The sequence below is a fragment of the Hibiscus syriacus genome, unplaced genomic scaffold, assembly GCF_006381635.1.
Source record: "Hibiscus syriacus cultivar Baekdansim isolate YM2019G1 unplaced genomic scaffold, ASM638163v2 tig00004035_pilon, whole genome shotgun sequence".
Lineage (NCBI taxonomy): Eukaryota > Viridiplantae > Streptophyta > Magnoliopsida > Malvales > Malvaceae > Hibiscus > Hibiscus syriacus.
The window spans coordinates 1539-14589 of NW_024061993.1; the positions used below are offsets into that span (position 1 = coordinate 1539).

At 31.7% G+C, this 13051-nt stretch overlaps 2 protein-coding genes across 4 annotated transcripts; both read right to left on the reverse strand.

Annotated features, from left to right (window-relative positions):
• Positions 1-1811: 1811 nt before the first annotated feature.
• LOC120187125 (protein unc-50 homolog) lies at positions 1812-4898 on the reverse strand. Of its 2 annotated transcripts, XM_039190915.1 has the most exons (5): positions 4653-4898; positions 3771-3838; positions 3236-3261; positions 2555-2645; positions 1820-2103 (listed from the first exon to the last, which is right to left on the reverse strand). In XM_039190915.1, the coding sequence occupies exons 1-5, from the start codon at positions 4740-4742 to the stop codon at positions 2004-2006; spliced, it is 375 nt and encodes a 124-aa protein (XP_039046846.1). In that variant the 5' UTR covers positions 4743-4898; the 3' UTR covers positions 1820-2003. The 2 variants fall into 2 exon arrangements, 1 of the variants encoding a protein (XP_039046846.1); XR_005522259.1 differs by lacking the exon at positions 2555-2645 and having other exon boundaries at positions 1812-2103; positions 4653-4897.
• A 1008-nt stretch (positions 4899-5906) lies between these two features.
• Positions 5907-8010, reverse strand: LOC120186808 (thioredoxin M3, chloroplastic-like). 2 transcript variants are annotated; one of them, XM_039190657.1, is made up of 2 exons: positions 7785-8010; positions 5907-6386 (listed from the first exon to the last, which is right to left on the reverse strand). In XM_039190657.1, exons 1-2 carry the CDS (start codon positions 7942-7944, stop codon positions 6073-6075), a joined length of 474 nt encoding a protein of 157 aa, XP_039046588.1. In that variant the 5' UTR covers positions 7945-8010; the 3' UTR covers positions 5907-6072. The 2 variants fall into 2 exon arrangements, with proteins under 2 accessions (XP_039046588.1, XP_039046584.1); XM_039190653.1 differs by having other exon boundaries at positions 5915-6392; positions 7785-8009.
• Positions 8011-13051: the final 5041 nt, after the last annotated feature.

Sequence of the window (13051 nt, forward strand, 5' to 3'; positions counted from 1 at the left end):
CAGGGTTGTGTGGGGTCTGTGGTCTTCCTTCTTGAAAATGTGGGATGTGTCATTGGTGATTCCAAAGTGTTCCATGGATTTTTTAATTTTGTGGGATGATTTTATGACTAACTCTTTGATTTGGAAATTCATTCCTAGGGCAGTGATGTGGTCAGTTTGGAAATGTAGAAATGAGATTATCTTTCAGAAAGTAAAGCTGGATTTAGTCAGATTATCTTTCATTGTAAGATTTAGAGTGGCTTCCTGGTTTAGTGCTCGTTTTAAGGATGTGGGTATTCTTTTAGATTCTCTAGTAGGTGATTTGAAACTTGTTGATTCGTAGGCAGATCAGGAAGGGGTTGCTCTCGATCAGCTTGCTGGGTTCCTCCACCAGATGAGTTTCTAAAGTTAAATGTTAATGGAGCGATGATTTCGGGGTGGGAAAAAGGTGGTATTGGTGGTCTGATTCGGAATAGCAGAGGACTATTGCTACAGTGGTTCTCTGAATCAGTAGGGGTGGTCCTCCTATCTTGGCAGAGTTGTTGGCAATTAAAAGAGGGATTTGTCTTATGGAGGAGTTGGATTTGGTCCCAAATAAGAGATTTATCGTGGAATTAGACTCATCTATCGCTCTGAAGTGGATCCAGAATTCGGGTTTAAGCCCCCCTTTGCATCTATCCTTGGTGAAGGATATAGTTTCGCTTTTGACTGGAAAAGATATTATATTTAGGCATATTTTGAGGGCGGCAAACTAGGAAGCTTACAAACTAGCTAAAGATGGGATAGGGTGATTTTTGGGTTATTTGATCGTGTTGATTAGTAGGAGTGTATTTTCCTATTTGTTAGGTGGTTTGTTTTAAGTCTTATGTTTTTCAGTAGAAAGTTGAGGAGTTTGTTCAGTCTTTGTAATTTGGCTCTTGTGAATAAAAGTTTTGTGGCACTCTTTTCCTCCTTCTTGTTCCTTCATGTTACCTTCATAACATGGCAGGGCTTGAAGGCGGTTTTTAATGAGGCTTACTTTCTATCAAAAAAAAAAAGTTAAATCAATGTAGATTTTTGGCTAACAATTCCTTGGGATATCCCAAGCAGTCAGAGTAATTCTAAGTAAAATGTAATGACAAGCTTCATCTCCCTCCTTTGGTAAGACTGATGTAAGACAACAAACCGCTATAGCCTATTCCACAACCATAACTACATTTCCATTATAAAAACAGTGAAACAGTTATGGCATTCAGCTGCATCCTAACAGGTAGACCTAATTAAAAGAAGCAACAATTATAGCACAGTACAGATATATGCCTATTTCCAAAAGCAACTGAGCCTTCAGAAAGAATGACAGGCACTAACTTAGTAATACATATAACTTCAGCTTTTATCTCATTCAATTTTTTATTGGTGACAGAAGCTTAAAACCTTCAGCTATTTTTGCATTGTTACATTTGTGGCAGAAGCTTGCAGCATCCCATATACATGGTTACAGTTGTGTTGGAGTTATTAAGAAGCTTTTTTTCTCATTGGAACAAGCATAAGCAGCGAACCTAAAACATAAAGGCTTACATAGACTTCATATAAAGTTAAATCAACGTAGATTTTCGGCTATCAATTCCTTGGGATATCTCAAGCAGTCAGAGTAATTCTAAGTACAATGTAATAACAAGCTTCATCTCCCTCCTTTGGCAAGACTAATGTAAGACAACAAACCTCTACATCCTATTCCACAGCCATAACTACATTCCTATTATAAAAACAGTGAAACAGTTATAGCATTCAGCTGCATCACTGCATCCTCAGACCTAATTAACAGAAGCGACAATTATAGCACAGAACAGAATCAACAGATTGATGCCTATTTCCAAAAGCAACTGAGCCTTCAGAAAGAATGACAGGCACTAACTTATGCAGCTTTCCAATATAACAAATAGATATTATCAGTATGTACGCTACACGCCAATTTGGAGCTAACAACTAAGATATTGTGTTTAAGAGGTACTAACTCCCGTCTGAAAACAAATAGATACTGCCTCTTACCAACAACATGTAGCCAGAATTACTCCAGTTAGTAAAAAATGGAAAAGCAATACCGAAATAACTACAAAAACAGCATGTGCAGCACTGTGATCATACCTGCATTAGGGAGAAGATAGAAAAATATTACAATGGCAAGGTCATCAACAATATATTAAGCAGTTCAGTGGAAAGGACGAAATAAAAGAAAATAATTCCATTAGCATTATTATAGAATTCAAATATGTTAGTACATTATTGGGGACACGATATTACTTTCCTTGGGGGAACTTAGCACCTTCATGAAGCATCCCCAATCATGTTGCTTAAGACTAAAAAAGATCCAAGGCTTTTTTGCAAATTCGACATATGCAATCTTACAACAAAGATACCATACAAATTATAAATACCATAAGCATGCCAATGTGAGATCAATAAAATTGAATCTAAGACAACTAATTCCTAATCAATCCTATAAATCCAAAAGCAAGGACAGCTTTTAAAGTTTCAATGCCTAGTAAGTCATTTTCTTTATATGCAGTCATGTTTGGAAATGAAAAAAGAAACTTACGCAGCACAATAGGCTACTGTTGCAACAGTCAAAAGAAGGCTACAGATTACAACAAAAGCAGGGTCGTCACGTGCCCACTGATTTTTGGTTTCTGAACGAAAAAGACAAATGAAAAAATTTCTAGCTCATTAGATGATGGAAAGAATCCAATAACATCACACCTTCAACATGTTAGTGGAACATAAAACTTAAAACCCCAAAAGGAAATATAAGAAAAACTATTTTACACATTAATTTTAGAGATATAATCCAGTATTGCAACTCTTAGCAACTTATGGGTGCTTTTGGTGTGCTCCTAGTTTCTTTCATACAACAGGGAGACAAAGGCACAGAAAAGTCACCTAATAGGTGAAAGCACAGCCCAACTGCATTGATACTCAATTAACCACTTTGATAGAGTACAAGCCCGTTAAACATATAGAATACAATTTTGTTGGTATAGGCCAAAGGATGATGGCACTTATCAAAAACTAGCACATGGATGTAGAAAATGATTTACAATATTGACTATTGAGAGCTCATTATCAGGATTCAATACTCAATAGCATATGCATTACCACTTGATAGCATACTATATCTATAGGAACAAAAGTAGCATGCCGTGATTGAAAACATCGTTGCTACTAAAGTACTGAAAATGGACACAAATGAAAAAAAACAATTAAAGAGAAATAAACTTACGCTTGTGATATTTTGTGTGCTGATAGCTGCATCCACCATAGAAAAACATATGCACAATAGAACAAAATAATAAGAAAAGAACATTTAACACTCAAAAAGCTTCTTTATGCATATAATCCCTTTACTCCAAAAAAAAAATCAATAAGCATGGGCAGAACCAAGCAATAGCAAGTTTCAGGTGCCAGATACAAAATACAGCAATTTGTCACAATACTATGATCTCTTCCCAAACAGAAAACATACATGAAATGAAATAATACCATTTTCAGGATCAAAAAAGAATAAATAGCAAATGCTCAAAATTCTTTTGAGATAAAGAGGATTACAAGCTCAAATTTCATCACAAGACTCTCTCAAAATGCATCTAGTGGAAACAATGATAAATAAACTATCAGTCAGCAAAAAATGAGTGTCCATATAGGTACTTTTCTTCTATTCCCAGCATCAGATGAATTTAGCAACCGGTAACCGAACAATGATTACAATATGGGACGACAGGAAAAAAAAGTTTAATAGGGGTCAATAGTATACTTACACGACCTTTGGTGCAGTACATAGGTGAAGCATTTGCCAGAATGTATATTCAATATCCATTTGTTGCCACTACACAAACCAACAAAGCAGCACAATCAGATGAAACAAACCATATACTTCAAAGATGATGCTGTAGAAATGTAGTACTAAACCAAGTTAATTGCATATTTTGTTTAGCTGGAATTAAAGTTTAGAATAATATTTCAAATATAAATACAATGAATTTTCACATTATGTGATCGAAGCAATGGAAATTTACCGGCTTACACAGCTATATCTGAAAAAGTAAGAATTTACATTATACAAAAACCAGTTAGGATGATTAATCTACTCAAAACTTAACAAACATTACCGTGAGTGCTCAAATTTAACTTGACAAAGACATACAACAAAGTCAAATTGTTCATTTTATTAGAAAATTACCACTTAATTAGTAGGAATTCAATTTGAAATGGTTCAGGCTATTGCTATTTTGACATAATCCAGGGCAGAAACTCAGGAATTACTAAATGGATCCAAAGTCGTATTACACACAAATCACTTAATTCTCTTTTCATTATTTCTCCCGTATAGAAATTAGAATTTAATTCTGGATTTAACATTAATCAATTATCTTTTACCATTTCCAAACGTCAAGTCTACTCCCTGATTCCAGATACTACCCGCCAGTAAATCTTAAAATTAGAATAAAAATAATACATAAATAAACATTGGAAGGTAAATCTGTGAATTCCATTCAATCAAGAATAAGAGCAAAGAGACAACCACTGGCAGAAAAATGAATGAAGGAAGCAATCATTCCTAATTGCATCAAGAATAAAAAAAAAATTGGATGGAAATTAGATAAAAATGAAGATCAGATCCAGAGATAGAGAGATTGAACCTTGACAATTCGACGGAGGTACTGAGGGAACTTGGAGTTCGGCCGAGATGTGGAGGGCGACGAACGCGTTTTGCTCACCGTTGGTAACATATTCCCTTATTGTTCTTCCTTCTTGTTCAATTAGCTTCTTAAAGATCTGTGGGATCCCTTCCTTGTTTTCCCTTTTACAGATCTGAGTCTCTCGATCTCACTTGAGATGAGAATACGGGAGCGTAAAAACGACGACTGTATTTCTCTCGGTCTCAGGCTCTGACTAGGCACCTGCCAGCCTCTATTCCATAACGTTTTAACATGGACTCTTTTTACATAGATGGGCTTCCAACTTGGGCTAACACAACCAAACCAATTTTCTTTTCCTAAACTCGTTCGAATTTATAAACCAATTACCTCTTCTCCTTCTTCTTCTTCTTCTTTCTTTTTATAAATATGTTTAAATCTATCAAACATAAATGTTTTATTTAGATGATATAAAAATTATATTAAGTCATTGGATTAATCTCCTCCCTATAAAATGAAGAGTAAACTAATTTTTGTAACGACATAGAAATTCAACGTCTATTAGGATTAATTTTTCATTTAAAATTATATAATGATCAATCCGTTTTAAGCATAATTGACTCAAATATTTTTAAAGGAAAAATAAAAGTTAGTTCTTTTTCTTTTTAACAACTCTAAGTAAGATAAATATTACAAATATACACGAATGAATGTATGGACCAATCAATTTAAATACATATTTTTCCTAAATCATATGTTCATTCTTTTTAATCATTTTTTAATTAAAGAAATAGGTGACTAAAAATTCTCAATTGACGTTTTATTTTCCTCTGGGCTATAGGTTTAATGCTCATTAAGAATAAAATTCTCCTTCTCTCTCATAAATAAGAATTGTTCCAAAAAGAATAAAAAAATATCTATTGATCTTCAAATAATATAACTTTTGCCCTAGTTAAGTTAGACCGACCCAAGTCACACACCTGACTTTGATTGGTGAATCTCTCGACGGAGTTTTTTTACATACACAAAAACTCAAACATAAACCCTTACTTAAGTGATATCAAACTACTTGCCACTTGAACCAACCCGGTGGTAAAAAATATAATTTTTTTTACAAAAATCATTTCTAAATTCTGTTCTGAAACGAGCCAAGCAATGAACTACCAAATATGAATTTCTGGATCCACCTCTCATTATACCCAACGATAATCCATACAATAAAATTGTCACATTTTCTTTATTTATTTTTTTTTTTTGAAGGGTAAACTGTCCCATTTCATAATATTTTGTTCCTGTTGTATAGAGAGAACAATTTAAAGTTTTAAGGTACCAATTTCAGTTGAAAAATGAAGAACAACCGAGAACCAAAGAGGATCAAACTAAACATTTCCAGGGGAATCGCCAATGGACTATTATCATTGTTTTACGACTTCAGAAACCTCTCTATGGAAGCTATATAGAAGTCCTTCGGCATGGTACCGACAATGGACTCTCGCTTCTCTCCGTTTTTGAACAGCAACACGACCGGTACAGCCTTAATTTCATAATCCTCTGCAATTCGAAAGTCATTGTCCGTATTGAGAATAAAGCAGTTGAGCCTCCCGGCATACTCACCTGCAATCTCATCGATAATCCGGTGAACCATTCTACAGGGGCCACACCAGCTTGCATAAAATTCGACGAGAACAGGGGAATCGCTGTTCAATATTGATTTCTCCCATGTGTCTTTAGTAACAACTGCAGCTATAGATAAAACAATCAATGGAACAAGGTCAATGTAACCTTCAAATGTTGTGTACTATCATCAGTAAGATTGCAGCAAAACACAAGAAGAAGAAACTCAACATAGACATGCATGCTTGGAATTCATTATAGTTTAATACCGAAGCATCATAAGATCATTGCCTTTGGGATCCAGCGAGATACCTTGTTCGATTCTGTTATTCGCTTTCTTTCAGCTTCTAAAGTTTAGAAAATAAATTGATATCTCAACAGATTCGACCACGACGATAAATGACAGTCACAAAACATTCATCACCCTTAACATATGCAATTACAAGTTTACAAGAACTGAGCATCCTACTTTTCCAGAATACTAACTTCTTTGTAGTCCATTATTTCAAACTTAACCCGTAGTTATAGATTAACTGGTGCATAGCAGGATGCTGCCGGACATCGCTACAACAAACTTTTCAATGATAATATCCATTTTAGAAAGGGGAATCACCTTTGAGAACTTACAAGTACACACATATAAAGAGACATATATATAAATATCTAAACACCCACCCTATATCACTGGATATCATCCTTGGATATCAAATATCCCATGCCATGCAAGACGCTTCACCATTCCAGGCTTATTTGGAAAGAAGGAGAAAAGCATGGCAAACAAGTGTCACAAGATGTGCTAGGACTAGGAGATGAAAAGTAGGAAAATTGGATCAAACTCAAAAGTATAGAGTGCATCAACAAGTTTCAATAAATAGTAAAAATAAGAAAAGAAAATATGTAAAAACAATTCATTGGAGCATATTTATAAGTTTCAAGAATTACATATCATGAATATTGAATAAGAAAAACGACAGAGGTCCTTTGCTATTAAGGCATTAAAGTTATGGTCGATGGTAGTAATAGCGATTAACAATAAAACTGTACGTTCTGAAAGGAATGGAAAACAAATCTTCACTAAGCCAAACTCTTGTTACCATGAAACTAATGCAAAAATTCCTTCGTACTATGGGGCTATTTTTACTTTTTGTTTTTGGTTTGGTTAAAGTGTTGTTCATGGAGCTGTTCAGTGAATGAACTTTTTACTGGTAAAAGAAGTAACAGTGGAACCCCTTTATTCCCTGTTATAAATTCCTTTACGAAATTATAATTTCATATAAATTATGATCTTTAAATAGCAGCTTATTTCCAATCAGAAACACCAAACACTTGAGGATAGCGATAAACCATGCCGACAGTTGTAAATCAATCCTTTGTCGATGTTTCAATCCTAGACTTTATCGCTAGTCAATATAACTAAGATCAAATATGAAATAACATGTATAAATAATAAATTAAAGGAGCAGATTAAAAGCCAGAATCTGAAACAGTAGTGAAGAAGTGGAGCAAGGAGAAAGAGAATACCTTTGGATTCAGGAGAAGAGAATGCCTTGAGAGGTTTAGGAAGGATATAGGAGGCGTTTTTCCAAGGGAATGAGATCCTTGAAGAGCCAAGGCTGCAGGGGAAGGGATGAAGTGTCGTGGAAGCAAAATAAGAGGGAGTAATCAAAGTAGAAGAAGCCATTGAAAGGTTTGAATCTGTTTGGTTTTGGGAGATTTTTCTTGCTTTTACCCTTTTCCCGTATTAGCGGCAGCTCATCACTGTACAAAACAAATGACAAATGGAAAATAAACTCACGTTTTCTTTTCTTTTCTTTTCCGTTCCATCCAGATACCTACAAAATGTGGGGCCCATTTCAGCCTACTAGGCCACTGGAAATAATTTATTTTTGGATAAACTACACGTTTAGTATCTAAATTATTACTCTTATTTTGTTTTGTACCTAAACTTTATTCTTTTTAAAATCATATCTAACGTTTAATTTAAATTTCAATTTGACATTTCATCTTTAAAAAAATTAACAAAATTGCTGACATAACAATTTTAATTTTTTGAATGAAGATTTGATATCACCTTCTGGTGACGCGTCAACATCACAATTAAGTTTTTAAAGGTAAAATAATAAAACAACACCTAAACAAAACATTAGTTATGGTTTAAAAAAGAAAGTGTAAATACTAAAATGGAACAAAAAATAATAATTTAAGAGCTAAATTTGTATTTACCCTTTATGTTTTATTGTTCGATTGGCGATAAAGACGTCATCGACGTAATTCTTTTTCAAGAATAGGTAAATTATACTATAGACCATTCAATTATAACCCCTTTTTATTTCGATCACCATTTTTGAATTCTTGTTAATCAGACCACCCAATAATTTAAAGGTATTCAATCAGGCTACTAGCCGTTAATAGTTAACTAATGTGCTGACGTGGCAGTTAATACAATTGGTATAATTTACATTTAGTATTTATTACTTACACAATCTATCAAAGTGGTCATAATTTTAAATTAATTCAATATCATGTGTCACATGTCACGATATAATTGAAAGGCTTTTATTCATTTAATTTAATTTAAGTATTTTTCTTCAATAAGATGGTGACACATGACATCATCTTATGGAAAGAAAGTAAATTGTAACAAAAGTATGATGCATTAGAGGTGGGGGTAATCACACCTCTGCACCCTTGGATAAAAAGGAACCACCTCAACCACTGGCCCAAGGCTAATTTCTAGTATAATGTTTATTTCAACTAATATTTATCTTATAATATAATGAAGATTAGAACAATAAAAATAGAAACAACACTAAAATGACCCAAGTCATGGTAAACAATATTTTAAAATATATTTTTCTCAGTGGTTCGAACATAATAAATATATTACTTTGACCATTTAAAATATAATAAAATAGAAGTAACACTAAAAAGACTTGATTCGAATAAATTAAAATTTAAAAATTTATTGTTTATATTCAACCAGTCCCACCCAAAAAATATATTGTTTACATTCGATCCGTCTCAACTTGATTCGAATAAATTAATATTTTAAAATAGTTAAAATAATATTTGACCCGAATTAAGTTAAAAAAATTTAAATAGTTGAAATAATATTCGTCTTGGATTGAGTTAAACTATTTTAACTATTTAAAATAGTCGAATATTATTTCAACTATTTAAAATATTTTAACTATTTAAAATATTTGACTATTTAATTTAATCAACCCGGATCGAGTTAAACAATTTTAAAATATTTTAAATAGTTGAAATAATATTCGACTATTTAATTTATTTGATCCAGGTCGATTTAAAATATTTTAAATAGTTGAAATAATATACAACTCAGATTGAGTTAAACTATTTTTAAATAGTTAAAATATTTTAAATAGTTGAAATAATATTTGACTATTTAATTTATTCGATGTAGATCGAGTTAAAATATTTTAAATAGTTGATATGATATTCGACCCGGATCAAGTTAAATTATTTTTAAATAGTTTAACTCAATCCAGGTCGAATATTATTTCAACTATTGAAAGTATTTTAACTTAAATTGGGACGAATATTATTTCAACTAATTTAAAATATTAATTTATTCGAATCAAGTCAAAACGGATCGAATGTAAGCAATATATTTTCTGGGTGGTGCGGGTTGAATATAAACAATATATTTTAAAATATTAATTTATTCGAATCAAGTCGTTTTAGTATTACTTCTATTTTTATTATATTTTAAATGATCAAACTAATATATTTATTATATTCGAACCACCCAGAAAAAAATATATTTTAAAATATATTGTTTGCCCTGACTTCCATCGTTTTAGTGTTGCTTCTACTTTTATTGTTTCAACCTTCATTATATTTTAAGATAACTATTATTTGATATAAATATTATGCTAGAAATTAAGCTTAGGTCAGTGGCCTAGGTGGTTTCTTATCACCCAAAGGTGCAGACGATCGATTCCTTCCACCTAATCACAATTTTGTTTCAATTTGTTTTCTTTCCATCAGATGATGCCACGTGTCATCATCTGATTGGAGGGGAAATATTTAATTTAAATTAATAAAATCCCTCCAATGATATCGTGACATGTGTTATCATAGAAATGGAGGATTAAAATATATTAAATTAATTTAAAATTATGATCAATTTGATAGATTATGTAAGTAATAAGGACTAAATATAAATTATACCAATTGTAGCACCAAACTATGTATATGGTAAGGAAAGAGAGATGGAGAGACTAACAAAACATTTGCTGAAACTCACATATTATTATTATTATGAACATCAATCGATGCAGAAGAAAAATCAGAAAAATACAAATAATGTGAATAACAAGAATATGTTTAAAACCCTCATCGAACAATTTGAAAAAAGAATAAATTTATAATGAAAAATGTCGACCACGCCACAAACTAATCCAAACTTCATATATATCACGAGATGAATTCCATGCAAGTCCAAGGATCAACCCTAAACCCGTCAGCACATCAATTAACCGTTAATTACTAGTAACCTGATTGAATGCATTCAAATAGTTGAACGATTTGATTGTCAATAATTCAAAAATGATAGTCGAAATGAAAAGGGACTATAGTTGGATGGTCTTTAGTATAGTTTACCATTTTAAAAAAAAATTTACCACAACATATGCATCTAAAAATAATAGGATAAACTATTTATTTGGTCACCCACCTATTACTTAAGTTTTATTTTGACTACTCAACTATTATTTTTTCTAAAATTATATCTAATTTTAAATTTTGTTTCTTTTTTATCACTCGTCATTAAAAGATTAACGACGGTATTGATGTGTCACTTAGTGGCAGATGCACTAAGCCCCCATAGGGGCCAAGTGTATCCCCATTATTTTGGAAATGTGGTTAAATTTAGCTTAATGTGTTAAGGAAAAAAGGAAAAAAATTACAATTTTTGCATACCCATTATTTTTTAAAAAAAATTAAAATTTTGGACCCCATTTTTAAATTTTTGGATCCGCCACTGGTGTCAATATAAGGTAAAGTCACATTAGTTTGAACAATTTTTTTAAAAATATCATGTCATCATTATCATTAATTTTTTAACGACAAATGACTAAAACAAAAATAAACCATAACGTTAAAAATTATCTAAAAATAATAGTTGAATGAATGACACAGAAACCAAGTAATAAATGTGTGACCAAATAAATAGTTTAACTAAAATAATATTATGTATTTAATATTTACAAAATATTCTAAAATTATTTTTAATAAATTTATTAATTATTAAAATATTTAAAATATAATCTTAATAATATAATATTCTTACTTTAATATTATATACTTTTCAATATTATAATAATTTCTAACTTTTTTAGTATATGAATATATATGTATACAAGTGTTAGTTTTTTTTTTCTCCAAAATCGATATTGATATTTACTTATGTGTAGGATATTTTTCCATAAAATAAATTATCAAAATAAAATGATTAACTCAATCTTTCGAAAACCAAAAAATAGTTTTTGAGAACAATTTTCTAAAATTATAAATTAAATTTTAATCTATTTTTGATGAAACATTCCACTATACATATTAGGTATCTTCAATCAATTCATAATTAAAATTCATATATCTATCGATGGTTGAATTTAAAACCTCTAAAAATAATAATTAATCATTTAATAATTGAAATTGTTTGATTGATACATATTGTATAATTTTAATGAAAATATAATATAAATTTGATATATGTTTCAGACTATATGATCAGGCGGAGCCATAACTTAGTGAGGGTGGGCACGTGCATACTTTGGAATCTGATTTTCTTCGATTAGTTATTTATTTTACTGATGTGTCTACCTTTAAATTTTTCGTATCATCCTTAAAATTTTTCGTGTCTACCCTAAAATCTTCATTTTCTTCGATTAATTAATTATTTTACGAACAGTGTCTACTTTAAAATTTATTTATATAAATTTTATTTAAAATTTTTATGTTATTAATATATGTGTCGAAAAATAATTCTAAATCTACCACAGATGATGATTGAGTAATACAAACGAGGAATTCTCCCAAAAAGTAAAAAGCGTAAGGGAGACCTAACGACTAGGAGCGCGTGAATTCCAATCGCCGGTCAACGAATTATCTGATTAGCAGAGGTAGGAGTCAGAGAGGGAGAGCGGACGGAAGAAAAATAAATAAATATCCAGTTGACATGTGCAAAAGACATTATCGTTATTGATGACGTGGCACCATGATGGTATTGACACGTGTAAAGAGTGACATTGGGCCCCACTCAACACCGCCTCTCCCTATTTTCTCATCTAAATTGGAGGCCGGGGTAGAGTGAACTAATTTTCACGTTCTTTTTGTTCTATTTGAAAGAACCAAAGAGAAAGGATTTACAGTGGGATGTAATCTCCCGCAGAGATTTCCCCTTGCCACTCCGTCTTTGGATCCTCAGCCCTGTGTACCTGAGTTGACTCCAACCAACTCGGATCCCTTCCAATCTGGTGTTACCATTCAGAGCTTCACAGACCCTACTGCAGTTGCACAACCGGTAACTCTTTCTAATTTAGCTTCCATTTTTCATTCCAAGTTTCGAATTATGGTTTGTGTTTTTTTATTCTTAATCGATATATCTTAGTATTTAGTTTTAAGTGATGCATGATAATTCTAGAATATTGTTTTGGCGGAGCAAGAAAATTGCAGTTTCTGTATTTATAAAATCTCGTTATTGTTTTTTTTAAGTTGGTGGGGGTCAAGTGATTGGTTTCAATTTCTTTTGAGGAGTGTCA